Consider the following 26,919-nt stretch of genomic DNA (forward strand, 5'->3'; position numbering starts at 1 on the left):
GTAGGTAAGTGGAGGAGAGGAGGAGAAATAGAAATGATGTGAGAAGCTGGAAGGTGGAAGGTGGAAGAAGCGAAAGGCTAAAGAGGAAGGAATCTGATAGGAGAGGACTGTAGACTATAGAATAAAGGAACAAGGTGGGGAAACAGGGATGAAGCTGTGGGTGATGGGTAAGTCATGAGGGTGGGGGAGGAGAAAGGGAAGGGGCAATGAGGGCAGAGGGATAAGGGAAAATGGGGGTGGCTAATGGAATGAAGAGACATAGGTGTTAATGCCATCAGGTTGAAGGAGACTGCAGGTGGTCTTGGTGAATGATCTCCAGCAGACTGAGGTTCCAAAGGAGCACTGTACCATCCCAACACAAGCGGCAGTGGTCAGACTGACTCTCAGGCAACAAGAGGGCTGCACGTGGTGCTTTGAGGCCGGATGCACGATGATGAATCTGTACTTCTTAGATCTGCTCCACAGAGCAAAGGGAAATGTCGGCAAACATGTTGAGACTGAATCATTTGTACAGCTTGAGTCGCCTTGTTATGGGAAAGATGTCAGTAAGCTAGAAAGAATGCAAGGAAAATTTATGTAACATTGCCAGAACTTGTGGGCCTGAGTTATGGGGAGAGGTTGGGAAGGCGTGCACTTTATTCTTTGGAATGTATGAGACTGAGGAGTGGTCTTATAGAAGTTAATAACATCATTTTTTTTTAAATTTAAAGATACAACACACTAACAGGCTCTTCAGTCCCAAAGTGCCCATGCTGTCCAATTACACACATGACCAATTAATGTACTAACCTGTACATCTTTGGAATGCGGGAGAAAACTGGAACACCCAGAGGAAAGCACTGTTCCCTTTAAGCTATAAAGATGTGCGGCCACGCAATAACTGGAAAAACTCCCACGCACATAGCCTTTGTTGTCACACAGCTGGAAGTTTCTTTTAAATAATATTAATATTATTTTGAAATCTATGTAAATATAATTGTGAAATGCCCTGTAATTAATCATGTGCTAATGAATATAATCCATACATTTTCTAAATAATAAATGTACCACGACCTTTACTTTGAAACATTTTGAAGCTTCAAGGTATTTATATTGTCACTGTCTCAAGTTACAGCACTATTACAAATTGCAAAAATAAACACAGAATGGAAGTTCATTGCCAACCAGCTGACTGCCGATGCCACTTAGTCAAAACATTTTTAAAATTTTTATCTTTGCCATTGTGCCTGATGTGAGTTGTGGTTTGTGTTTGTTTGATGTGCATATTACAAAAAAAACACTTAAAATGTCATGCAGTGTTCAGACTGTGTGAAAATTTCCTGCTCAGAGCAATGGTTGGTCTGCGCAGTTATATAAAAAAAATTAGAGGGAATATTAGAGGAAACCGACATTGGAGAATGTCTGTACAAACTCCTTACAGACAGCGATGGAATTAAACTGGCGCTGTAATAGTATTGTGCAGACCGCTTCATTACTGTGACGCTCCAGATATCATGAGGGTGTAGATACGACGAATGCACACAGTCCTTTCCCCAGGGAAAGAGAACCATAAACTAGAAGGTGTGGGTTTATATTGAGAGGGGAATGGTGCGAAAGGGACCTGAGGACAACTTCTTGACCTGGAGGGTGGTGCGTGGTTGGAATGAGCTGCCAGAGAAAGTGGTTGAGGCAGGTACGATAAGGACAGCTAAAAGATACTTGGACAAATATATGGACAGGAAAGGATTCAATAGATAAGGAACAAATGTGGGCAAACAAAACTAGCTTAGGTGAGCACCTTGCCGTGCGTACAGCAATGGTAACCCTGAATGATTCATGTTTTTACTTCAGAGTCGGAATCCGGTTTAATTTCACCGGCATATGTCGTGAAATCTGTTGTTATGTAGTAGCAGTACATTGCAATACATAATGATAAAAACTGTAAATTACAGTAAGAAATATATATATTAAAAAGTTAAATTAAATTAAATAAATAGTGCAAACGAGAAGAAAAAAAGTAGTAAGGTAGTGTCCATGGGTTCATTATCCATTCAGAAATCAGATGGCAGAGGGGAAGAAGCTGTTCCTGAATCGCTGAGTGTGTGCCTTCAGACTTCTGTACCTCCTCACTGATGGTAGCAATGAGAACAGGACGCGCCCTGGGTGATAGGGGTCCTTAATAATGGATGCTGCCTTTTTGAGGCATCACTCCTTGACAATTTCTTGGATGCTGGTGAGACTAGTGCCCATGATGACTGAGTTATGACACCGACTAGAAGTTGTAGTTAAAGATTATTGCCTGGTATGCTTTAGCGCAGTGGTCCCCAACCACCAGGCCGCAAAGCATGTGCTACCGGGCCGCGAGGAAACGATATGATTTGGCGATATGAGTCAGCTACACCTTTCCTCATTCCCTGTCACGCCCACTGTTGAACTTGAACGCACGCGTCATCCGTGTCAGGGCGGGAAGAAGATCAAGTCCTCGAGCTTACAACTGACGGCGGGCTGAAAAGTATGTTTGACATAACATCTCTGCCGGCATTCCGGATCAAAGTCAAGGCTAAATATCCTGAGATAGCCATGAAAGCACTGAAAATGTTGCTTCCATTTCCAACATATCCGCGAAGCGGGCTTTTCTGCAATGAATGCAACGAAAACTAAATTGTGGAATAGACTGGACATCAGGAACCCCCTTCGAGTATCGATGTTTCCCATCACCCCTCGATAGGACGGTGTTGTTGCAGGGAAACAAGCCCAGGGCTCCCACTGATTCAGTGATATTGGTGTGTTGCAATGATTTTATACGTTCATACGAGAAAAATATGTGCTGTGTGTTTAATATCCAAATGTTACTTAAAATGTTATGATGCTATTGACTTTTAAGTGACTTATAATTGACTTATCACTATATTCAGGCGCTGTGTTACATAAAACCTAAAATAACACTAACATATGGTAAAAGCAGGAATGATATGATAAATACACAGCCTATATAATATAGAAATAATGTATGTACGGTGTAGTTTCACTGAACAGAATCGCCAAAAATGATTTGTAGAAAAAAATCGGCATGTACATGCATGCGCACATAGGTGCCCGCGCAAGGCTTCATGGTCATGGTAGTCTTTCATGGGGTAAACACAACGTATTTGACTGCTACTCTTCTCCGTTGGCAACCCTCCCCTCCCTCCTCCCTCACCCCCAGTCGGCCGGTCTGCAAGAATATTGTAAACCGGTCCGGGGCGCAAAAAAAGTTGGGGACCCGTGCTTTAGCGGACTCAAATATGGTAAAGATCCATAAAAATGCTATATTAATGGGAAATAAAAATACTTTGTATATATCACATTACAGCAACAGAAAAAGGGAGGGTTAATTGGTGATTTACACGCTTTCGGACTACATCTGGCAAGCCGGACTTCTGTACATGAATCACTTAATTGGATTTATTGTTATTTAATTCTACTTTAACGATTCTTTTCCTTGTTCTCTTTCAGATTTACTGGCCTGCCCAACCGGGTCAAGAGGAGGAATGTGGCCTCAAGGGAAAAGACCCATTTGTAAGTGTAAGGGATTTATTGTCTACAATGAAGTTTAAAGCGAAAAGTATCTTTCAGCCATTTCAATGGATCTGTAAAGTTTTTTAGTGCAGTTGTCATGTACCCCCCGATTAGAAGTCTCCCCATTCATGTAATTAGGATTGCCTCTGATTTTCTCTGGGAAATTTGAGCCACTTACATTCTATCTTTAATGACCATTCCCATGTACTATTAACAGCTTCCTGCAGTCCCAAAAGATGCAGGGAGCTCAAGGCTAACGGAAAGCCTTTATTTTACACAAAGATGGTCTTGGGGCTATAGCCTTCACCACCAAAAGTGAACAAAAGATATAATCATAATGAGATTCACAGCCCAAATTTTAATACATAGCTGTGCTGTGCAACAGGATTCGGGATTTATTTATCATGTGTACATTGAAACATACAGTGAAATGCATTTGTTCTGCTACATCTGTTCCCAGGACTTGCTTTCCATTCCAGGAAATCCTCCTTTTTAAAATATAACTTAAATAAGTAGTGCAAAATGAGCAAAGATAGTGTGGACATGAGGAATTCTGCAGATGCTGGAAATTCAAGCAAGACACATCAAAGTTGCTGGTGAATGCAGCAGGCCAGGCAGCATCTTTCAGGCTGAGACCCTTCGTCAGGACTGACTGAAATGTCGACTGTACCTCTTCCTAGAGATAGTGTGGAGGTGTTCATGGGGTGTGGTTTGTTGTCTGTTCAGGAGTATGATGCCAAGGGGAAGAAGCTGTTTATAAAACTCTGAGTGGGTCAGAAGTGAGGTGCCATCATGTCATCCCTACCCTGGGAAAGGGAACCTGGAGTATATCCTCAGCAGCTGCCCAAAAGCCCTGGGAGAAGGCATCTACTACTGTCATCATGAGCATGTACTGGGGGCACCTTGATCATTAACAGCAGTGCCAACCCAGTGCCAACCTGTGTCAACCCAGAAAGCCCATAGGCTTTGCCAAAGCTGGAGATCAACCACAGCCTCAGCCCTTCTGTCAAAAACCTTGAATCAGGTGGTCATGGTAGAACTGGGAAGACTGGATTGAGGAGACGTTTGACAGTGAGAAAGCCAAATACTAGGAGCTGGTAGGGCAGTGCCAGAGACTGGGGTGGAGGGCATTATACAAGCGTGTAGAGGTTTTGCTGGTTGCTCGTTATGCAGAACCTACTCTCTCCTTGGCATTATGGGGGCTGCATAGAGCTATCAGGACCATCCCAGAGGCTGTTGAGTGAGCCTCCATGATGACCATGATCAAGACGTGTGTCCCGTGACCCAGTGAACCCTGGCTGGGTCACTTGGGTGAGAGTGTCTGATTTTGAAAGTCCTGAAACACCCAATGACCCCAGGTTACCATCACTGATGACGTGTCCCAGGGCATCCAAGGATGCAACTCAGCATCATTACAGCTATTGCTGTAATGTTATACTGCAGTCATTCAACATAAACCCACTGTTATAATGCTGCACGGTAGCCAATATGCATACAAGTTCCCACAAACAGGAATACGAGAGTGATCAGACAAGGGACAAACATTAGCCAGAGTGGCATCATCACACATTTGCGAGAGGTAGTGACCTGAGTTCGATCCTGACCTCTGGTTCTGTTGGCATGGAGTTTGCACCTTCCCCCTGTGATCCTATGTGGGACCAGAATCAGGTTTAATATCACTGGCATACATTGTGAAATTTGTCGTTATGCGGCACCAGTGCCATTGCAATACACAATAAAAACTGTTGTTACAGTAGGATTTTTATATATATTGAAATAGTTAAATAAATAGTGCAAAAAGAGAAAAAAAAAACAGTGAGGAAATGTTCACGGGTTCAATGTCCATTCAGAAATCTAATGGCACAGTGGAAGAAGCTGTTCCTGAATCGTTGAGTGTGTGCCGTCAGATTTCTGTACCTCCTTCCTGATGGAAGCAATGAGAAGAGGGTATGTCCTGGGTGATGGGAGTCCTTAATGATGGATGCTGCCTTTTTGAGGCATTGCTCCTTGAAGATGCCCTAGATACTACAGAGGCTAGTGCCTATGATGGAGCTGACTGAATTTACAACCCTCTGCAGCTTCTTTCGATCCCGTACAGTGCCCCCCTCCACCACCCCTCCATACCAGACAGTAATGCAGCCAGTTAGAATGCTCTCCACGGTACATCTGTAGACATTTGTGAATACCTCTGGTGATGTGCCTCTGGATCTGCCTGTTTCCTCACACATCTCAGCAGTGTATGAGGTGGGCTACGTTAATTGGCCCCTGATGTGTTGGCTGAGCTGCAGAATACAGGAAGAATTGATGGTCATGTGGCATGTATAAATTGGGTCAGAGTAGGCCTCGTGTAAAATGGCTGTTGATGGTCATCATGGCTGATGGGGCAAAGTGGAGTATGATTTAGATCAAGATCTTTCCTCAGAAGTAGTTGGTCCTGCTATTTGTACTCCAGGGAGCACGAAGAGCAGAATCAAATATCGCTGTGATGATTGTCCACTCTAGTATCAACTGTTTGGCAACGATAAAGTATAAAGTAAATTATAAATGGGAAAAGCAAACAAAGAGACCACGTGCTCCACACAAAATTAAACTGCAGATTCATATAAATAGGATACTTTGATATTTCTCTCTCACCTTCCTATCAGCATGGTGTCCACCACTCAACACATCACAGAAACCACAAACACAAGAAAATCTGCAGATGCTAAAATCCACACAAAATGCTGGAGAAACTCAGCAGGTCATGCAGCATCGATGAAAAAGAGTAAACAGTGGATGTTTCAGGCCAAGACCCGTCATCAGTCCTTCATCAGTTGAATGTAAAGCGTTGGGATGTGTAAGAGAGAATTTCACACACAAAATGTGGAGAAACTCAGCAGGTCAGGCAGCATCTATGGAGAGCAATAAACAGTTGATATTTTATGCTGAGACCCTTCATCAGGACTGGAAAGTAAGGGGATAAAGTGAGAATAAGAAGGTGGAGGGCAGGGAAGGAGTACAAGTTGGCAGGTGCTCGGTGAAGCCAGGTGAAGGGGAAGCTGGGTAAGCGAGAGGACGAAGTAATAAGCTGCGTGGAAAAGGTAAAAGGCTGGAAAAGAAGGAATCTGGTAGGAGAGGAGAGTGAATCATGGGAAAAAGGGGAGGAGGAGGGCCACCAGAGGGAGGTATTAGGCAGGTGAGGAGAAGAGAAGGGATGAGAACGGGGAATGAAAGGAAGAGGGGGAGAAGTTATTGAAGTTAGAAAGTTACAGTGAATGTGAGGTGACCTTTCTATTTCCATTTCACTCCACGGTGAATGTTGTGATGGGAGTGAAGTGGAATTCTACTACTGACCTTGCTCTTTTGACCTGTACAAGGGAATGGATCTCTGCTTGTCTGTTCCTAAATTCTTCCCTGTGTGCTTTCTTTGGCAGTAATGATTTATTTTTGTTTCTATTGAAGATTTTGATGAGCGTGGGAGGGGTTTGTCCAGGAGTACAGATGTGCCGATGAACGTTCCTCCGAGTAGCAGGCTAGGGTGTCTCGATGGTGTTTGATATTACACAGGAACACACAATGCTGCAACAATAGGTGTTCCACTTCCTCCCTGGAGACAGGGCAATAGGAACGAGGCCTGCTGACTTGAGAGCATCAAGTCAAGCCTTAAATGGTAAAGGGATTTCAGACGGGGGGTCTCAATGAAGCCCATGATACTGTGGAGCAGTGCTGACTTTTCTCAGGGGCTCTGTTGCTTCCCTTTATTGCTTGTTGGGCCTGAGAGACCACAGCAGCTACAAAGAATCTACTGGGCCGCTCCCACAGCTACTCCACCACTCATGAGCAGCTCAGAGGCAGCTGTACTAGATCAGAATCATCATTATCACCGACACGTCTCATGAAATCTGTTGTTTTCTGCCAGTAGTGCAGTGCAATACATAGAAAAAATATTCTAAGTTATATAAAACAATATAGGGCAGCACGGTGCTGTAACACTGTTACAACAGCAGCGTCCACGGTTCAATTCCCTCCACTGTCTGAAAGGAGCTTGTGACCACGTGGATTACCTCTGAGTGCTCGACTTTCCTGCCAGAATCCAAAGACTTGCAGGCTAGTAGATTAATTGGTCTTCTTGGGTCTTACTAGGTGATGCAGGTTCCTTGGGGCAGAAGGACCTGTTACATCGAATTAGATTAGATTAGATTATGAGAACACTCAGTCCTCTTTTATTGTCATTTAAAAATGCATACATGCATTAAGAAATGATACAATGTTTCTCCGGAGTGATATCACAGAAAACAGGACAGACCAAAGACTAACACTGACAGAACCACATAATTATAACATATAGTTACAGCACTGCAAAACAATACCATAATTTGATAAAGAACAGACCATGGGCACGGTAAAATAAAGTCTCAAAGTCCCGAGTCGATCAACTCCCGAGTCCCCGATAGCAGGCGGCAAAAGGGAGAAACTCCCTGCCATAAACCTCCAGGCACCGACAACTGCCGATACCTTGGAAGCAGCCGACCACAGCCGGCATCGAGTCCGTCCATCTGAAAACTTCGAGCCTCCAACCAGCCCCTCTGATACAGCCTCCCGAGTGCCATCCTCTGCTGAGCGCCTTCGACCTCGCCCCGGCCGCAGAAACAAGCAAAGCCGAGGATTCGGGGCCTTCTGCTCCAGAGATTCCGGTTACTACACAGCAGCAGCGACAGCGAAGCAGGAATTTCAGAAGTTTCTCCAAATGTTCCTTCGTACTCTCACGTCCATCTCCATCAAATCAGAATTGTGCACAGTCCCCTACTTGACAGATTACAGATATCAATCACCGGAGAGGCCGCGCGGACTGCATCGCGCTGCCATCTTCTCCTCCTCCTCCTTACAATCAGAAATTTATATTAAAAAATAAACAGTTCAAACAGTGAGCAAAGTACTGAGGTAGTATTCACGGGTTTTGTGGATCGTTTGGAAATCTGCATAGACCAGTTGGGTTGAAGAACCTCTTTCCATGTTGGATGACTTTGACTTCATGAGGTTAGTATAGGGTTAGAGTAAATGGGGACTTTTTGAAGCTACAGACTTCGAAACAGGCCACATAGCCCACTGAATGGGACAACTTAATGACACTGAAACCAACTGCGGTTCCATTGGTAGCCTTGCCTCCAGGTGTCAAGAACCACCGCTCTGATTTTGCTCTCAACCCGCTCCTCTCAACCTTTCCCTCTTCCTTGAAAATGCTCCGTTGAAATAAGCATATTGAATTTAGCCCTTCTCTGCCCAAATGCTATCCCTTATATTGCACCACACTCAATTTGGCATGATGACACCCCTGTGAAACCTCTGTAAAGATGCTGTGTGAATAAATATTGCTACGTTGTGTTGAACACAATATTTAAAACGTTCTTGAGGATTATTTTGTAGTAAGCTGTTGCTATGACTGGCATTCTGCAGGAATAATGCAATTCCCATGTTAGTGTTTGATGTTGACGCTAAATATCATAGAGTTATAGAGTAACACACCAGGGAAACAGGCCATTCGGGCCAACTGCTCCATGCTGGCCAAGATATCTATCTAAGCTGGTTCCATTTACCTGCATTTGGTCCATATCTTTCTAAACCTTTCCTACCTATATATGTCCAAATGACCTTTAAATATGCAAAGGTACAAGGTGACTTAGGAGTCCTCATGTAGGATTCTTAAAGGTTAACTTGCAGGTTGAGTCAGTGATAAAGAAGGCAAATACACTGTTAGCATTCCTCTCAAGAGGACAGGAATACAAAAACATGGATTTAATACTGAGGTCAGACTGGTCAGACTACACTTTGTGAGCAGTTTTGGGCCCTTTATCTAAGAAAAGATGTGTTGGCATTGGAGAGGGTCCAGAGGAGGTTCATGAGAGTGATTCAAGAAATGAAAGGGTTAATGTCATAGTCATAGTCATACTTTATTGATCCCAGGGGAAATTGGGTTTCGTTACAGTTGCACCATAAATAATAAATAGTAATAAAGGCATAACTAGTTAAATAGTAATATGTAAATTATGCCAATAAATTATGAAATAAGTCCAGGACCAGCCTATTGGCTCAGGGTGTTCGACCCTCCAAGGGAGGAGTTGTAAAGTTTGATGGCCACAGGCAGGAATGACCTCCTATGACGCTCTGTGTTGCATCTCGGTGGAATGAGTCTCTGACTGAATGTACTCCCGTGCCCAACCAGTACATTATGTAGTGGATGGGAGACATTGTCCAAGATGGCATGCAACTTGGACAGCATCCTCTTTTCAGACACCACCATCAGACAACATCACTGGCCTTACGAATGAGTTTGTTGATTCTGTTGGTGTCTGCTACCCTCAGCCTACTGCCCCAGCACACAACAGCAAACATGATCGCACTGGCCACCACAGACTCGTAGAACATCTCTCCTCAGGAAATAGAGACGGCTCTGACCCTTCTTGTAGACAGCCTCAGTGTTCTTCGACCAGTCCAGTTTATTGTCAATTCGTATCCCCAGGTATTTGTAGTCCTCCACCTTGTCCACACTGACCCCCTGGATGGGAACAGGGATCACTGGTACCTTAGCTCTCCTCAGGTCTCAGGAGTATCAGGAGCATTGATGGCTCTGGCCCTGTGCTTGCTGGAGTTTAGAAGAATGAGGGGTTATCTCATTGAAATCTATCGACTATTGAAAGACTGCGATAGAATGGATATGGAGAGGATGTTACATGGTCAGCACAACATTGTGGGCCGAAGAACCTGTAATGTGCTGTAGATTTCTATGTTCTATGATATTTCTTATAGTGAGTGAGTCTAGGACCAGGGGGGCACGGCTTCAGGATAGAGGGATTCCCACTTAGAATGGAGGTGAGAAGGTATTTCTCTAGCCAATGGGTAGTGAATCTGTGGAATTCATTGCCACAGGCAGCTGTGGAGGCCAGTAATTTGGTATATTTAAAGCAGAAATTGATAGGTTCTTGATTAATCAGGGCTTCAAGGGTTACGGGGAGAAGGCAGGAGATTGAGGTTGAGACATAATAAATCAACCATAATGAAAAGGCGGAGCAGACGCAATGAGCTAAATGGCCTAATTCTGCTCCTATGTCTTATGGTCTAATATTCTTATTGTACCTAATTCAACTGTTTTTTCTGGCAGCTCGTTTTATATACCCACCATCTTCTGCATGAAGAGGTTCCTCCTCAGGTCCTTGTAAATCTTTGACTACTCACCTTAAACCTACACATCCAATACTGGGAGAAAGACTGTGTTCATTCACCCAATCTATGTCCCACATACAGTTCTATGTCACCCCTCAGCCTCTTACACACCAAGGACTAAAGTCCCAGCCTGCATAACCTTTCCTTATAATTCAGGCCCTCAGATCCTGGTAAATCTCTTTTGCACTCTCTCTAGTTTAAGGACATCAGAGGTGAGACAGTCTAGAACAAAGAAAACAAGAAAATTAGAGCAGAGGAAGACCACTCGGCCCCTCAGTTCCTGCCTGCTAGGCAAAAAGACTTGCTTTAGGCCTCAGCCAGAGCAGGTTCCTCATGGGTATCAATTACAACTTTTTAAAAAAAAAATTATCTGCTTCTTCTTTAATTACCCCCATTAATCCGGTCTCTATAACCTTCTGAGAAAGAGAATTCCAGAGATTAAAGATTAAAGGTGAGCTTTTATTTTTCACATGTACATTGAAAAATGCAGTGAAGTGCATCGTTTATATCATAAACCAACACAGTCCATGGATGTGCTGGGGGCAGCCTGCAAATGTTGCCATGTTTCCAGCACCAACATAGCACGCCCACAACTTACTAACCCTAACCCGTGGGAGGAAACCAAAGCACCCGGAAGAAACCTATGCTGTTATGGGGAGAGCTTGCAAATTTGTTACAGGAAGTAGCGGGAATCGAACTCAATCCCTGGCACTATAAACTGTTATACTTGCTGCTAAGTTACCATGCCGCCCTCTGCCAGAATTTCCTACACAGCCTTGGTCACAAATAGTCATCTCCTTATTGTTGTGTTAGATCTAAGAAGGCACAATGGTGGCTGCACTTCATAGGAGATTGAGGAGATTTGGTATGTCACTAAAGCCATCCGCAAATTTATACAGATATACTACGGAGACCGTTCTAACTGGCTGCATCACCATCTGGCACAGCACAGGATCGAAAGAAGCTGCAGAGGGTTGTAAATTCAGTCAGCTCCATCATAGGCACTAGCCTCTGTAGTATCTAGGGCATCTTCAAGGAGTGATGCCTCAAAAATGTGGCATCCATCATTAAGGACCCCCATCACCCAGGACATGCCCTCTTCTCATTGCTACCATCAGGGGGGAGGTACAGGAACCTGAAGGCTCACACTCAATGATTCAAGAGAAGCTTCCTTCCCTCTGCCATCCGATTTCGGAATGGACATTGAACCAATGAACACTACTTCACTACTTTTTAAATTTCTGTTTTTGCACTATTTATTTAATTTAACTTAGAAATATATATACTTACTGTAAGTTGTAGTTTTTGTTATGATGTAGTGTAGTGTACTGCTGCCACGTAGCAACAAATTTCACAACATGCGCCAGGGATATTAAACCTGATTCTGGTTCTGATTACATATTGCAATGTACTGCCACCACATAACAACAGTGCTATTAAAACTGATTCTAATTCTGGGATATTCATGGGTGGAAGATGTCCTGCAGATCCCAGTGGGCCTGAACACTGGACAGAGATCCCCAGAATGTTTCAATTCCCTGTTCAGTACTCCGTTCTCTTACAGAGTGACTGTGCCAACTTTGTGCGGGTCCTGCATCCATACAACAGGTCCCATCTGCTGGCCTGTGGGACAGGTGCGTTCGAGCCGTTGTGTGCCTTGGTGTACGTGGGCCACAGAGGGGAGGTAAGTCACTGTCCTGCTCCTTTATCCATTTCTTCTTAAGATTGGCTTATATTTGTCACATGTACATTGAAATTCAAAGCATATAGTAAAATGCGTCATTTGTGTCAATGACCAACACAGTCTGTGGATGTTCTAGTCACAGCCCACAAGTGTCGCCATGCTTCCAGTGCCATGCCTACAACTTACTAAACCTAACCAGTATCTCCTTGACATTGAGAATATGAAAACACCCAGAGGAAACCTTCGCAGCCATGGGGAGAATGTGTAAACTCCTGATAGACAGCAGTGGGAATTGAACTTCGACCACGCTCACTGGCACTGTAAGGTGTGACACAAGCCCCTACACTATTGTGCTGTCCAGCGCAAACGCAGTCCCCAACTACCACAAATTCTGCAGTCAAGTATCCCGTACTTGGGGACCTTGCAGGGGTCAGCACACCCAGAGTGTAATGCAATACCCTCATCCGAGGACCTTGGCCCTGTTGATCACAGATGGTACCCTACCAGGCAAGTTCCTCAACGGTGGATGGAAATGGAGAGGTGCCTTGGAGTCGCTTTGTTATTGTCACATGTGTCAAGGTACAGTGCAAAGGCAGATCATTCCATAAATAGTTACATCTTAGTAGTTGAATGCAAAACAGAATGTAGAATGTAGTGTTGCAGCTACAGAGAATATACAGTGCAGATGACAATTAAAGTGCAAGTGCCGTGAGGAGTTTGATTGGGAAATCGTGAGTTCATATTTCAATATATGAGAGATATGTTCTAGAGTAGGTATTCCCAACCTTTTTTGCACAATGGGCCTACATCATTAACCAATAGGTCTGTTGGGAACCCCCTGTTCCAGAGTCTGATATAAGCTGTCCTTAAGCCTGATGGTTCATACTCCCAAACATTTGTATCTTCTGCTGATGAGAAGGAGGAGAGAAGAGAATGGCCAGGATGGAAGGAGTCTTTGATGATGTTGTCTGCTTTCCTGAGGTGCTGGGTGGTGTACATGAAGTCAATGGAGTGGGGGGCAGGTTTGCGTGCTGGATTAGTCTGTGTTCACAATTCTCTGCAGTTCCTTGCAGCTTTGGGTAGGAATGCTGCTGCGTCCAGATAGGATACTTCCTATGGAGCACCTGTAAAAATTGGTTGAGGGTTACCAGGAATGTGCTGAATTTAGAGTTCAAGTTGAAGTTTATGGCCAATCAACAATATACATGTATACAGCTAACCGAAACAGCAATCTTGTGGGATCAAGGTGCAGAACACAGCACGTATATTCACACATACCACATATAGCTATGCTCCAACACATACAGTCACAAAGCCATATTAGCACAAGTCCCTGAGTGACATGGCTTGGAGATTCACAGGTTGACATAAAGCGTGGTGCATGTTTATGTGGAATAGTATCATGTTACTGACACTATTATAATAAAACAAACAGTTTTATTATTATGTGAAACAGCAGCAATAAATTATGAAAATTGACTATTGCAGGATGAGAATGTGTCTGTGAGTTGCGCGGTTAGCAGGGTAGTCTGAACAGATGTACGTGTGTGTTCGGTGGCAGGAAGATATTAAGAAATTTAATTGCTTTCTAAGTCTTTAGTCTTCTGAGGAAGCAAAGACATTGACTGCACTTTCTTGAATATAGTATCAATGTGGGTGGACCGTGACAAATTGTTGGTATTATTTACACCAAGAAACTTGAAGCTCTCTGCCGTCTTCATCTCAACACTATTAATTCAGACAGATGAGCTGCTTTATTGTTTCGGCCATTGAAGTGGAGGGGACTCGGAGGAATGTTGGGTGTCAGTGCCTCTTCCATAAGGTGTCTTGCAGAGCCATGTATTTGTGTTCATCCCCCATACAATGTCATCATAGAATTATGGAACACTCTCAGTGATCACTTTATTAGATAGCTCCTATATATTCCTGGTCTTCTGCTACTGTAGCCCATCCACTTCAAGGTTTGATGAGTTGTGCATTCAGACATGGTCTTCTGCACACCACTCTTGTAACACATGGTTATTTGAGTTACTGTCACCTTCCTGTCAGCTTGAACCAGTCTGGCCATTCTCCTCTGACCTCTCATTAGCCAGATGTTTTCGCTCACAGAACTACTCTTCAGTGATGTTTTTTCCTCTTATTCACACCATTCTCTGTGAATTCTAGAGACCGTTGTACGTGAAAATCCTAGGAGATCAGCAGTTTCTGAGATGCTCAAACCACCCCATCTGGCACCAACAATCATTCCCCAGTCAAAGTCACTTAGATCAACTTCTTCCCCATTCTGATGTTTGGTATGAACAACTGAACCTCTTGACCATGTCCTCATGCTTTTATGCATTGAGATGTTTGCATTACTGAGCAGGTATATCTAATAAAGTGGCAACTGAGTGTATAGAAACCATGGGGGGCTATTCTATCCCATCGTAACTCTGATAGTGAATTGAATTGAATTGACTTTATTACTTACATCCTTCATATACATGAGGAGTAAAAATCTTTACATCTCCATTCAAATGTGCAACGTGCAATTATAGTAATTTACAATAAATATGTATGACATAATATTTCATAATATAATCAACATAATAGTTCAGTTATGGACTTTGTTTTTCAAAATAGCTCCTATTTTGGGGCACAAACACGAGGAAATCTGCAGATCCTGGAAATTCAAGCAACACACATGAAAGTTGCTGGTGAACACAGCAGGCCAGGCAGCATCTCTAGGAAGGGGTACAGTCATCAACGTTTGGGGCCGAGACTCTCAGCCCGAAACATCAACTGTACCTCTTCCTAGAGATGCTGCCTGGCCTGCTGCGTTCACCAGCAACTTTGATGTGTGTTGCTCCTATTCTGGGGAGAGGTTTTCTGCCAAAATTCAGCAGCAACTGTTTGAATACAGTTCTTCCACAACAGCCTAGTATCTTCATGCTTAACATTACCAAGTCTATTCAATTAGTTTTTTGAATTTTAAGTTTCCCAGATGCTGAGGTGAGATTTGAACTCTTGCCTTTAGATTAATGCTCAAGACCTCCAGCTGTTAGTCCTGTGACTTAACTATAACTTCTTTGTACCCTAAGTGATGGGCCAATGGCTTCTTTGTCTGCTGTGTGACCATTGTTCAAAAGTTGTGGTCTAATTTGTTGGATATAAATGTGAGCATTAATCACTGAATAGCTCATTCCCTCACCAATGTGTGACTGCTGTTGGCTCTGCCCCATGAGTTGTTGACAGCTGAATTGTTGATGTCCTGAAACCTCCACCTGCTTCCCTCTGATCTTTACAATTGGTGTTGACAACCAACCATTATCAGATTTATTTATAAATCTTCAGAGACCAAATTTATGAAAAAGCTTTAACTTGATTAAATATATAATTGGACAGTCTCTGTGTTGGCTATCCACATTGGAAGGCCCATAGCAATGCCGTGACCTCTCCCTGAGCCTGATTATAATATTTGGCCCACAAAGCCACCACGTATCTAAATGCCAAAAAGCCACCACGTATCTCATATAAACTAATACTTCAAATAACCTCATGGCAGGAGCATTAATTTCTTTAATTTTAGGTAATTTCTCCCCCATCTCCCCTCTCTTTTTCCATTCCCCATTCTGGCTCCCTCTTACCCCTTCTCTCCTCCCTACATGCCCATGACCTCCCTCTGGTGCCTCTCCACCTTCCCTTTTCTTCCACAGTCCACCCTTCTCTCTTCAGCCCTTTACCTCTTCCACCTATTACCTTTCAGCCTCTTACATCATTCCGCCCCCCGACCAATAGACAATAGACAATAGGTGCAGGAGTAGGCCATTCAGCCCTTCGAGCCAGCACCACCATTCACTGTGATCATGGCTGATCATCCACAATCAGGACCCTTTTCCTGCCTTCTCCCCATATCCCTTCACTCCGCTATCTTTAAGAGCTCTATCTAATACTTTCTTGAAATAATCCAGAGAATTGGCCTGTACAGAGCATTCCACAGAACCACAACCCTCTGTGTGAAAAAGTTTTTCCTCAACTCCATTCTAAATTGTCTACCCCTTATTCTTAAACTGTGGCCTCTGGTTCTGGACTCCCTCAACATTGGGAACATGTTTCCTGCCCCGAGCCTGTCCAATCTCTTAATAATAACCCACCGTCAGCTCCTGGGTACTCAGAGGCTCCATCTTCCTCTCACCCCAACCCTCCCCTCTCCATTGACACCCCCAGCCTCCCCCCTCCCGCCTCTGATCCCAGCTCTCAAGATTCCAGCCTTGAACTCCAGGCTGGGTCTTTATGTGCTGCTGTTGTGACTCCCGTCTCCCCTTCCCCCACCACCACTCCACAGCCCCGTCTTCCTCAGATCCCACCGTCAGCTCCTGGGCCCTCGGAGGCTCCATCTTCCTCTCACACCAACCCTCCCCTCTCCATTGACACCCCCAGCCTCCCCCCTCCCCCCTCTGATTCCAGCTCTCATCCGTGCCGGGTCTTTACCATCCCCTCCGACCTTCAACTGTCGGAGGCAGAGCGCTCTGTTCTCAGTAAGGGCCTCACCTTTGTCCCCCTTCGCCCACACCTCAGCGAGTTCCGTGTTCGCCATGATGCGGAACTTTTCTTCCGCCGTCTCCGTCTCCGAGCCTACTTCTTCGGCAAGGACTCCTCCAGCCCCACCGATGACCCCTTCTCCCGTCTTCAACCCTCCTCTTCTTCATGGACACCCCACTCTGGTCTTCTGCCTGCTCTGGATCTCTTTATCGCTAATTGCCGACGGGACATCAACCGTCTCGACTTCACCGCACCTTGTCCCCATTCCAACCTCACTCCTTCCGAACGCTCTGCTCTCCACTCCCTCCGCACTAATCCTAACCTTATTATTAAACCCGCCGATAAGGGGGGTGCTGTTGTAGTCTGGCGTACTGACCTCTACCTTGCCGAGGCACAGCGACAACTCGCGGATACCTCCTCTTATTTACCCCTCGATCGTGACCCCACTAAGGAGCACCAGGCCATTGTCTCCCACACCATCACCGACTTTATCCCCTCAGGGGATCTCCCATCCACTGCTACCAACCTTATAGTTCCCACACCTCGCACTTCCCATTTCTACCTCCTACCCAAGATCCACAAACCTGCCTGTCCTGGCCGACCTATTGTCTCAGCTTGCTCCTGCCCCACCGAACTCATTTCTGCATACCTCGACACTGTTTTATCACCCCTTGTTCAATCCCTTCCGACCTATGTTCGTGACACTTCTCACGCTCTTAAACTTTTCGATGATTTTAAGTTCCCTGGCCCCCGCCGCTTTATTTTCACCATGGATGTCCAGTCCTTATATACTTCCATCCCCCATCAGGAAGGTCTTAAAGCTCTACGCTTCTTTTTGGATTCCAGACCTAATCAGTTCCCCTCTACCACCACTCTGCTCCGTCTAGCGGAATTAGTCCTTACTCTTAATAATTTCTCCTTTGGCTCCTCCCACTTCCTCCAAACTAAAGGTGTAGCTATGGGCACCCGTATGGGTCCTAGCTATGCCTGCCTTTTTGTTGGGTTTGTGGAACAATCTATGTTCCGTGCCTATTCTGGTATCTGTCCCCCACTTTTCCTTCACTACATCGACGACTGCATTGGTGCTGCTTCCTGCACGCATGCAGAACTCGTTGACTTTATTAACTTTGCCTCCAACTTTCACCCTGCCCTCAAGTTTACCTGGTCCATTTCCGACACCTCCCTCCCCTTTCTAGATCTTTCTGTTTCTGTCTCTGGAGACAGCTTATCCACTGATGTCTACTATAAGCCTACTGACTCTCACAGCTATCTGGACTATTCCTCTTCTCACCCTGTCTCTTGCAAAAACGCCATCCCCTTCTCGCAATTCCTCCGTCTCCGCCGCATCTGCTCTCAGGATGAGGCTTTTCATTCTAGGATGAGGGAGATGTCTTCCTTTTTTAAAGAAAGGGGCTTCTCTTCCTCCACTATCAACTCTGCTCTTAAACGCATCTCCCCCATTTCACGTACATCTGCTCTCACTCCATCCTCTCGCCACCCCACTAGGAATAGGGTTCCCCTGGTCCTCACCTACCACCCCACCAGCCTCCAGGTCCAACATATTATTCTCCGTAACTTCCGCCACCTCCAACGGGATCCCACCACTAAGCACATCTTTCCCTCCCCTCCTCTCTCTGCATTCCGCAGGGATTGCTCCCTACACAACTCCCTTGTCCATTCGTCCCCCCCATCCCTCCCCACTGATCTCCCTCCTGGCACTTACCCGTGTAAGCGGAACAAGTGCTACACATGCCCTTACACTTCCTCCCTTACCACCATTCAGGGCCCCAAACAGTCCTTCCAGGTGAGGCTACACTTCACCTGTGAGTTGACTGGGGTGATATACTGCGTCCGGTGCTCCCGATGTGGCCTTTTATATATTGGCGAGACCCGACGCAGACTGGGAGACCGCTTTGCTGAACACCTACGCTCTGTCTGCCAGAGAAAGCAGGATCTCCCAGTGGCCACACATTTTAATTCCACATCCCATTCCCATTCTGACATGTCCATCCACGGCCTCCTCTACTGTAAAGATGAAGCCACACTCAGGTTGGAGGAACAACACCTTATATTCCGTCTGGGTAGCCTCCAACCTGATGGCATGAACATCGACTTCTCTAACTTCCGCTAAGGCCCCACCTCCCCGTCGTACCCCATCTGTTACTCATTTTTATGCACACATTCTTTCTCTCACTCTCCTTTTTCTCCCTCTGTCCCTCTGAATATACCTCTTGCCCATCCTCTGGGTCCCCCCCTCCCTTGTCTTTCTTCCCGGACCTCCTGTCCCATGATCCTCTCGTATCCCCTTTTGCCTATCACCTGTCCAGCTCTTGGCTCTATCCCTCCCCCTCCTGTCTTCTCCTATCATTTTGGATCTCCCCCTCCCCCTCCAACTTTCAAATCCCTTACTCACTCTTCCTTCAGTTAGTCCTGACGATGGGTCTCGGCCTGAAACGTCGACTGCGCCTCTTCCTACAGATGCTGCCTGGCATGCTGCGTTCACCAGCAACTTTGATGTGTGTTGCTTGAATTTCCAGCATCTGCAGAATTCCGGTTGTTTGCTCTTAATAATTTTATATGTTTCAATCAGATCCACCAACCCAGCTTCTACCTCACCTGGTCTCACCTAACGCCTGCTAGCTTGTACTTCTTTCCCTCCCCCCACCTTCTTATTCTGGCTGCTTTCCCTTTCCATTCCAGTCCTGAAGAAGGGTCTTGCCTGAAACGTGGACTGTTTATCATTCCCCCCCCGCCCCACCCCATAGATGTTGCCTGTCCTGTTGAGTTCCTCCAGCATTTTGTGTGTGTGATTCATTTTGGCTCCTCTCAGTTTTCAAAGTCAGAATCAGAATCAGAGTCAAGTTTAATATCACTGGCATATGTCGTAAAGTTTGTTGATTTGTGACAGCAGTATATTGCAATACATCATAATAAAAACTCTAAATTACAGAATGTAAATAGACTCCTTTTGCACCCTGGTGAGATATATATATGTGTGTGCCAAGACTTTTGCACAGTACTATATGTATGAAGTTAACTACGTTGTGCAAAAAGAGGAAAAAAAAGCAGTGAGGCAGTGTTCATGGGTTCAATGACCATTCAGGAATTGGATGGCAGAGGGGAAGAAGATGTTCCTGAATTGTTGAGTGTGTGCCTTCAGGCTCTTGTGTCTTCTCCCAGATGCAGCAATGAGAAGAGGGCATTGCTAAACACTGATCTGTATTTACACAATGCTACGTGCTTCCTGCACTCTGTTGACCACCCACCCCCCCAAGAGGTTTACAGTGCACACAGAATTAAGGCTTATTTATACTTGTGCATCAAATGTATGCCGTAGGCACGGTGTAGCAGCGTACCCTATGCTGTACTCTACACCAACCCTACGCCGTAGCCTAACGCGAACCTCTCCACAAACGTAACCACGCGTCGCGGCGTTGCAGACCACAACAAATGTTATTGGTTCGCTTGGTAGCATTACATTTCCTCCTACGCTGCAATAGCTTGCCATTGGGCGACTGAGAGGGCAGGGAAGGAACTCTGGCTGCAATGCTTTCCATGAAGATCTACAGACCTCCGAAATTATGGAGGACCCTGTGCTTGACGCCAGTTTGTAGCTAGTTGCTACAGCCTGTTGACTTCCACCTGAAGCTAAAACTCGAATGGTGATTGCCAGTCTCAGAGTATACTGTGCATACACTGATGCGAAATAAATGGTTGGAGACGATGAACCAAATCATCAAATCTACCTGCCAACATCCAAAAATATTTGAAATGCATTTCCTCGTCCATGTCTCTCATTTCCTCGTCTATGTCTCTCAGTGGCCGGACAAGCACAGAGAATTCACCATCCTTCATTTTCAGTCGCCATTGTTTGAAGTTTGAGTTTCTTCATGTTGAGTTTCAGCACGAAGAAACTCAACACAGTGGCATAGAAACCCTACCACCAACTAGCGTTTTGGCAGTGAATTGCAGAGCGATGCAGACACACCAACGCACAAGTATAAATGCTCGCAACGGCGTAGGCTACGACGTAAGCTAGTACGCACGAGTATAAATCAGCCTTTAAAGGAAACAACTACCTTGGACCTACTAATGTGCAGGCTCTACACATGGGTGTTGGGGGTGTTGGAAATGTAACGTACTGCTTCAGTCTGCATGGACATGTGTAAATGGTAGAGAAATGAAGAACAAACAGAATGCCTTTGATCCGAAAGACTGTGTTAGGCACGCAGGAGATGGCAGATGCTAGAATCTGGAGAACACACAAAATGATGGAGCAACTCAGCAGGTTGACAGCAACTGTGGAGGGTCAATATTTTGGATCAGGAACTTCCAGCTTTCCGTACTGGTTATTCCCCTTCTATCCCAGACAACTCACCCACTGCTCAACTCTCTCTACACTCACGGCTGTGTGGCCAGGCGCAGCACAAATGCTATCCATAAACTCGCCAATGACACAACTGTTGTTGGCAAAACCTCCGATGGTAACAAGGAGGTGTACAGGAGTGAGATAGGTCGGCTGGTTGAGTGGGGTCAGTTCAGTGACTTTACACTCATTACTGTAAAACTATATATAAAATTGCTAGGAATTAATAAATAAATAAATAGTGCAAATAGCAGGCAATAGTGTGGTGAGTGGTTTGTGGTAGCAGAGTGGTTAGCATAATGCTTTACAGTACCTGCAACTTGGGTTCAATTCCTGCCACTGTCTGTAAGGAGTCTGTATGTTCTCCCTGTTATCACATGGGTTTCTTCCAGATGCTCTGGTTTCCTCCCCACAGTCCTAAGTCCTATCGGTTGGTAGGTTAATTGGTCATTGTAAAGTATTCCATGATTAAGCTAGGGTTAAATTGTGTAGGCCAAGTAGTTAAGGCGTCGGTCCAGTGATCTGAAGGTCACTAGTCAAGCCTCAGCTGAGGCAGCGTGTTGTGTCCTTGAGCAAGGCACTTAACCACACATTGCTCTGCGACGACACTGGTACCAAGCTGTATCGGCCCTAGTGCCCTTCTCTTGGACAACATCGGTGTCGTGGAGAGGGGAGACTTGCAGCATGGGCAACTGCCGGTCTTCCATACAACCTTGCCCAGGCCTGCGCCCTGGAAACCTTCCAAGGCACAAATCCATGGTCTCACGAGACTAACGGATACCTATATATAAATTGGGGGATTGCTGGGCGGCCTGGCTCAGGGCCAGAAGGGCCTATTCTGCGCTGTATCTCAATAAATAAATTAATAGTGGTCATGGGCTCATAGATTATTCAGATAACTGATGATGGTAGGGAAGAAACTGTTCCTGAATTATTAAGTGTGGGTCTTCAGGCTTATGTACCTCCTAGCCAATTGGAATAATGGGAAGAGGGCATGTCCAGGGAGGTGAGGGTCTTTAATGATGGAAGAGGCACCCAATAGTGCCTCTTGAGGCACTGGCTTTTTAAAATGCCCTCAATGGGGTCGGCTGGTGGCGTAACGACATCGGCGCCGGACCCCGAAGCGGAGGTTCCTGGGTTCGAAACCAGTCGGGTCCGCTCCCGAGTACGCTTTCGATCTGTGCTGGGTTGAGTGTCAAGATCGCAACTCGACCTCGTAAAATAAAGGGAAAATACTGCGAAAATGTCTGTGTGAGGAGTGGCGTGCCACACAGTCTCTCTCTCACTCCGCGCCTTGTAAAAAAGCCATGAAAAAGACATCATCACGGACCATGCATACACATGAAGATGCACACGCACAGACTTGCACGCACACAGGCACACACCAAGAAATAAAAGAATATGTCCTCAATGGTGGAGAGGTTTGAGCCCGTGATAGATCGAGCTGAGTCTACAGCTCTCTGCAGCCTCTTGTGATCCTGTGCATTGAAGCCTCCATACCAGGCTGGGATGGAACAAATCGGAATGCTCTCTACAGAGATTTGCAAGTCTTTGGTGAAACACTATACCAATTCTTCTCAAACTCCTAATGAGGAAGAGCTGTTGACAAGCCTTTTTCGTGATTGCCTCAATGTATTATGCTCAGGACAATGATATAAATTATTGATATAAATATTATCAGCCAATAATATCAAAGAGGATACAAAAAGTTTTCTCAGATATCATCATCATCATCATCAGGTGCCATGCCCAGTTTGAGTTTTGACTGCCATGGCCCACACACTCCTGTTTCGGGTCAAGTGAATTAATTCATTGGTATTCATTTCCAGTTCTCTGGCTGTTGTCTCCATCGTCATTTGTCTTTGTCTTCCTCTTGCTTTCTTCCCTTCAATCCTTCCTATAATTACCGTGCATTCTAACTCCTCTTCCTAATCACATGTCCAAATGAAGTTACGTTGCCTTTTCATGATCTCATACATTATTTCTCTTTTTGTGCTTGCTCTGTTCATGACATCCTCGTTAGATATTCATTTCGTCCATGATATTCTTTGCATCCTCCTCAAAAACCACATCTCTGCTGGTTCAATTCGTTTCCTCATGTTACTAGATATTATCCAACATTCTGATCCATATAACATAACTGGATAGACGTAACATTTCAGTACTGTGAGGCATTTCAGTTCTCGGATATATAATGTATAAAAGAGATGTGAGAGTGGATATTGAACCACTGGTAAATGATGCTGGACAAGTAGTAATAGGAGACAAAGAAATGGTGGACAAACTTAATAAATATTTTGCATCAGTTTTCACTATGGAAGACACTAGCAGAAAGCCAGAAATGTGAAAATGTCATTGTGATTCCTAAGGTGAAGGTGCTCAGGAAGCTGAAAGGTCTGAAGGTATGCCACCTGGACCAGATGGACTACACCTCAGGGTTCTGATAGAGGTAGCTGAGGAGATTGTGGAGGCATTAGTAATGATTTTTCTACAATCATTAGATTCTGGAATGATTCTGGAGGTCTGGAAAATTTCAAATGTCACTCCACACTTTAAGAAGAGAGCAAGGCAGAAGAAAGTAAATTATAAACCAGCCTGACTACAGTAATTGGAAAGATGTTGGAGTCTATTATTAAGGTTGAGGTTTCAGGGTACTTGGAGACACAGAGCAAAATAGGCCAAAACCAGCATGGTTTCCTTCAGGAGAGATCTTGCCTGACAAATCTGTTGGAAATAACAGGCAGAATAGATAAAGGAGAGTCAGTGGATGTTGTTCATTTGGATTTTCAGAAGGCCTTTAACAAGGTGTCACACATGAGGCTGCTTAACAAGATAAGAGTCTATGGTATTGCAGGAAAGATACTAACGTGGATAGAAGACTGGCTGATTGGAAATAAAGGAGGCCTTTTCTAGTCACAAACAAGAGAAAATTTCCAGGTGTTGGAAACCCACAGGGTTTTTGGCTGAAAACATCGACTGTACTCTTTTCCATAGATATTGCCTGCCTCCTCCAGCATTTTATGTGTGTTGCTGGGCCTCTTCTAGTTGGCTACTGGTGCTTGTTGCATTCCACAGGTGTCAGCGTTGGGATGGCTTCTTTTCACATTATATGTCAATGGCTTGGATGAAGGATTTGATGCTTTGTGGCCAAGTTTGTGGATGATACTAAGGTAGGTGGAGGAGTAGGTAGTGTTCAGGAAGCAAGACTTAGACAGATTGGGAGAATGGGCAAGAAGTAGCAGATGGAATATAGTGTACGGAAGTGTACAGTCATGCACTTTGGTAGAAAAATTAAACCCAAGGGCAATTTTCAAAATGGGGATAAAATTCAAAAATCAGGGGTACAAAGGGACTTGGGAGTGCTTGTGCAGGTTAACACTTAAAGGTTAACTTGCAGGTTGAGTCAGTAGTGAGAAAGGCAAATGCAATATCAGCGTTCATTTCGATATGACTAGAATACGCAACCAAGGGTGTACAGCTAAGGCTTTATAAGGCATTGGTCAGTCTGCATTTGTAGTATTGTAAGCAGTTTGGGGTCCCTTATCTAAGAAAAGGCGTACTGATGTCGGAGAGGGTCCAGAGGAGATCCATGAGAATGATCCCAGTGATGAAAGGGTTAACATATGAGGAGCGATTGATGGCTCTGAATATTTAAGTCTTGAATATTGAAAACGCTAGATAGAGTGGATATGGAGAAGATGTTTCATGTAGTGGGGGAGTGCAGGACCAGAGGGCCTCAAAAAAGAAGGACATCCCTTTAGAACAGAGCTGAAGAAAAACTTATTTAGCCAAAGGGTGGTAAATCTATGGAATTCATTGCCGCAGATTGTTGTACAGATCGGGTCAATGGGTATATTTAAGGTGGGGGTTGATTGATTCTTGATTAATTAGGGCATCAAAAGTTACAGGGAGAAGATAGGAGAATAGAGTTGAAGGTATAATAAATCAGCCATGATGGAATGGTGGAGCAGACTCAATGGGCTGCTCGGTCTAATTCTGTTCTGTTACCTTATTATCTTATGCTCTTATAGGACAGATCCTTGGAGATGTTGAAGCCCAGGAATCGGAGGCTGCTCATTGTTCCCACCACTAACCCCTCAATGAGGATTGGTAAATGCTCTCTGGGCTTCCCCTTCCTGAAATCCACAATCAATATCTTGGATTTCATAGCGCTAAAATAGCTTACCAGGATTGGAGTCATTTGGTGATGAAGAATAATTTGCTAGGCTGAAATTGTTTTCTTTGGAACTCGGGAAGCTAGGGGGAAGATTTAACTGAACAATATAATGAGCATCCTGGATGTGTTGAACAGGAAAGACCTAGTTCCCTTAGGAGATAGGTCAGTATCAGTGAGAGGAACTAGAAGGGAACTTTTTGAAGTTTTCGCTGACAGATTGGGGAGCTGAAATGGTGGTGAAGATGGGAACTTGCATAGGTATTGAAAAATTCTTGGATGAGATTGGAAAACGTGAAACGTATAATGGCCTTGAACAAAGAGCATGGAAAAAAGGTGTGCTTGGAAAAAGATTTTTATGGCCGGTATGCATCAAATGGGCTCTGGGGAATGATGAATTATCTCTGAACTTGGTACTAAGGGGATGCTGCAGTCTCACAGATGCTCTATTTCCATTAGAAACTAAACAAGGAGGTATAACTTTAAGGTGATTGGAGGAAAGCTTATGGGGGTTTCAGAGGCAGGTTTTTTTTACACAGAGTGGTGGTAGAGCCAGATATTTTAGGGACATTTTAAAAACACTTAGGTAGGCACATGGATGAAAGATAAGTGGAGGATTATGTAGGAGGGAAGGTTAAAGGGTCAGTACAATGAAAGACCACCCAACTAGGGTGTTCAACCAGAGTGCAAAAAAAATGTGCAAATGCAAAAAGAAAGAAATAATAAAAATAATAAATAAATAAACAATAAATATTGAGAACATAAGATAAATACTTGGAAATGAGTCCATTGGTTGGGGGAATAGTTCAGTGATGGGGCAAGTGAAGTTGAGTGTAGTTATCGACTTCGGTTGAGGGGTAATAACTGCACCTGAATCTAGTGGTGTGAGTCCTGATGCTCCTGTATCTTCTTCCTGATGGCAGCAGGGAGAAGAAAGCATGCCCTGGGTGGTGGGGTGCCGGATGACAAATGCTGCTTCCTTGCGACAGCATTTCACGTAGATGTGCTCAGTGGTTGGAAGGGTTTTACCCGTGATGGTCTGGGGCATATACACTACTTTTGTAAGATTTTCCATTTAAGGGCATCGGTGTTTCCACACCAGGCTGTGATGCAGCCAGTCAATACGCTCTCCACTACCCATTTGTACAAGTTTGTCAAAGTTTTAGAGGTCGTGCTGACTGTCTGCAAACTCCTAAGGAAGTAGAGGCGCTATCGTGCAGTAGTGTGGAAGATGATGTGAATCCCATCCAGCTCCTCACTGACTCCTGAGATGCAATGCGAAGGTGGAGAAATGAGGTACAGTACATGCTGACCCACACGTTACAGCCTGCGCCCCTATAGAACCTCCCGCCGGCAAAACATGTGATGCAGCCCAACGATTCGTGTCATTAATCTTTCTAGTGAAACACTGGCCCTATTCTTATCTCCACAGCTGCTGCC

General features: G+C 44.8%; 1 protein-coding gene and 1 non-coding gene across 3 annotated transcripts in view; one reads left to right on the forward strand and one right to left on the reverse strand.

Moving 5' to 3' along the window:
- Positions 1-26,919, forward strand: part of LOC140210982 (semaphorin-3G-like) — a 229,440-nt gene that overhangs the window by 136,293 nt on the left and 66,228 nt on the right. The window contains exons 3-4 of one of the 2 annotated variants that reach the window (XM_072280298.1): positions 3,475-3,543; positions 12,299-12,418. In XM_072280298.1, the coding sequence (XP_072136399.1) occupies positions 3,475-3,543; positions 12,299-12,418 (189 nt within the window). The remainder of the gene's footprint in view (positions 1-3,474; positions 3,544-12,298; positions 12,419-26,919) is intronic. The other variant, XM_072280299.1, reaches the window with a different exon arrangement.
- LOC140211312 (U1 spliceosomal RNA) lies at positions 12,769-12,933 on the reverse strand. Its single transcript, XR_011889416.1, has one exon. It is a non-coding gene; the product is annotated as a U1 spliceosomal RNA (small nuclear RNA).

Source organism: Mobula birostris, chromosome 16 (genome assembly GCF_030028105.1).
Source record: "Mobula birostris isolate sMobBir1 chromosome 16, sMobBir1.hap1, whole genome shotgun sequence".
NCBI classification, from domain to species: domain Eukaryota; kingdom Metazoa; phylum Chordata; class Chondrichthyes; order Myliobatiformes; family Myliobatidae; genus Mobula; species Mobula birostris.